The following is a 2,240-nucleotide window of genomic DNA, read 5'->3' as shown; positions in this document are numbered from 1 at the left end:
TATTGAAACCACAGTTGAATCCAGCATGATAAGCACGAGGTGCTGTCAATACAAAGGAACCTGGCTTGTGCCGAATACGATGGCATTCAATCCCTCGGCTTTTTAGTTCCCTCAGATCAAAGATGGTTGTCTTGCACATCAAAGATCTCTGTGCAGAAGGCTAGTCCTTGGCCAGCCGATCATTGAAAACATTCTCGGCAGCATATGTCTCGAAGGCCTCGGCGTATTTCAGAGGTATAGCGTACCAAATATTGTCAGCGCTTCCGCGGCGAAGGTAGGAAACTGAATTCAAAAAGGCATCCTCGGTGTGCCAACAAAATCGCGTAAACATGTGACCGAAGTAGAACATTGAGTGGTTCACTCCCGGCATACGCGGCATGTGACGCAAAAGGCGTTCCATGTTGAGATTGCCGACATGGCACTTGGGGCCGGGAAAGTCAGCAAAAGAGGTTTCTACTTTTCGCTTCCGTTTCTTGCATCGCTGTGCAGAGGGCTTTCCAATATTCGAATGCTTTCTCTCGTCAACCTCGATGGTGTCTCCGGCTTTGTCTGGGGCGCTGGTCACAGTTGCTTCAGCCTTGGAGGCGTCCTTCTTGCCTCCAGGTACAGGGCGCTTCTCTTTTTCTACCAGACGACCTGTAGCATCCGTGCCGCAGAATTCCACATACGACTCGCCCTTGTATGTCCCTTCAGTCTCCACGTCAACACCTTAATTCACCGCTATGGGCTTCCCATGAACGCCCTTGTGTAGAATCTCCCAGAAGAAGCCTTCCCACACATCTGGGTTCCGTGTCCAATCCTCGTCTGCTTTCTCTTCAACAAGACTCAGTACGTCCTTGTTCACTCCCTTCCCATGAATCACAGCCTTTCGCATACGCTCACTTAACGTCATCGCCCTGCTTTCGCGCGAACGTGCAACCGATGAATCCGACATACTCGCATTCAGTGCAGCCTCGTTTCCGCTGGAAGAAAAGGCACGCTTCTCAGACGTTGCTCCTGCATGGTCTGCATGACAAACCCTATTATTGTACTACCAGCCGCGTTCGTGACAACCTCAGAGGAACCCGTCGCACGCACGTAAAATGCATAAGTGATAATCTTGTCGTACTTGTCCTTGAGAACAAGTATTGCGTTGATAAGCGAAGCGTGGTCTCTGATGTTCTCAGGATCCTGTACAAGGTCTGTGCCCCGCTCCAAGACTTCATCTTTTAGCTTCGTGCGCAGCGTTTCATCTCCCTTCGTGCGCAGCGTTTCATCTCCCTTCTTTATGTCACGGAACAGAGAGTACGTCAGTCGCAGATCTGCAATCTTATCGTTTCGCAGAATCCAAATCAACCCGGAGTTCTGCATATCGACAAGACGGGTCATATACGTGGATATGAGCTCAACCTCTGCCACCTTGCGAACCCTAGAATCTGTTCGCAGTTCCAGAAGATTCAACGCCCATGTGCTCTTCGTGGATGCGCATATTGGCCTTTCTCAAGTAATCCGAACAAGTTGTCTCCGATAAGTACAAACGTGCCTCGCGTGCGTAAAAGCGCTTCGTGCGTTCAAGGAAATCTTCCTCAAAGACATTGACGCAGAATGACTTACCAAGCTCGTTGTTGCCCAACTCAGTCAGCATACGCGAGATGGCGCCTATCAAATGGGTATCCACTGCTTCGCCATTCCTCTCCTCATCGATAATACCGAGCAAGGTGCCCTTGAGTCGTGGGAGAATAGTAGACTCGAGAATAACGACGTCGCGAAAGAGGGACAAGCCCAGCTCATGAACAGTTTTCGTTTGCTTGCTCTTGACATAATGCCTGTCCATGTACATGAGGACGTCGCGTACATCTGCCAGGGAGAGGGAAAAACAGCCCCACTAACGTCTGATCTCCCGGGGGGAAATCCTCGGAATCTGCGTCACTGATGAGAGCGGCGACGCCTTGCAAGTGCTCTGTGAGGAGTTCAAGCAGGCCTTTGTATAGAAAATCGCCGTGCTTGTGCAGGAGCATTTTGTAGGAAAAACGGTAGAGTTGCTCGAAGGAGAGGTTAGAAATGTTGCGGATCATAATTTCGGAAATCGCGTGGCGTATGGTGCTCCAGATGTTGTCGGCAGATTGTGGATTCATTTGGACAGGTTGTGGAAACATGTTGATGACAAAGCGATCCGAGGTGGGCCTGGCCATCTTGGTGGGGTGGCGCTTTGCCAGAGTGAGGATTAGCAAGGCGAAAAATTAGCCGGTAGTTGACTGCAG

The 2,240-nt window shown here is 50.4% G+C and overlaps 1 protein-coding gene across 1 annotated transcript; it reads right to left on the bottom strand.

Moving 5' to 3' along the window:
• Positions 1–1,408: 1,408 nt before the first annotated feature.
• CHC_T00005632001 (hypothetical protein) lies at positions 1,409–2,171 on the bottom strand. Its single transcript, XM_005717176.1, has 2 exons — positions 1,910–2,171; positions 1,409–1,836 (listed from the first exon to the last, which is right to left on the bottom strand). Exons 1-2 carry the CDS (start codon positions 2,169–2,171, stop codon positions 1,409–1,411), a joined length of 690 nt encoding a protein of 229 aa, XP_005717233.1.
• Positions 2,172–2,240: the final 69 nt, after the last annotated feature.

The sequence above is a fragment of the Chondrus crispus genome, genomic scaffold (genome assembly GCF_000350225.1).
Source record: "Chondrus crispus Stackhouse genomic scaffold, scaffold_303, whole genome shotgun sequence".
In the NCBI taxonomy this organism is placed as follows: Eukaryota; Rhodophyta; class Florideophyceae; order Gigartinales; family Gigartinaceae; genus Chondrus; species Chondrus crispus.
The sequence above is the reverse complement of the archived record's forward strand: the minus strand, read 5'-3'. Positions and strand labels throughout refer to the sequence as shown.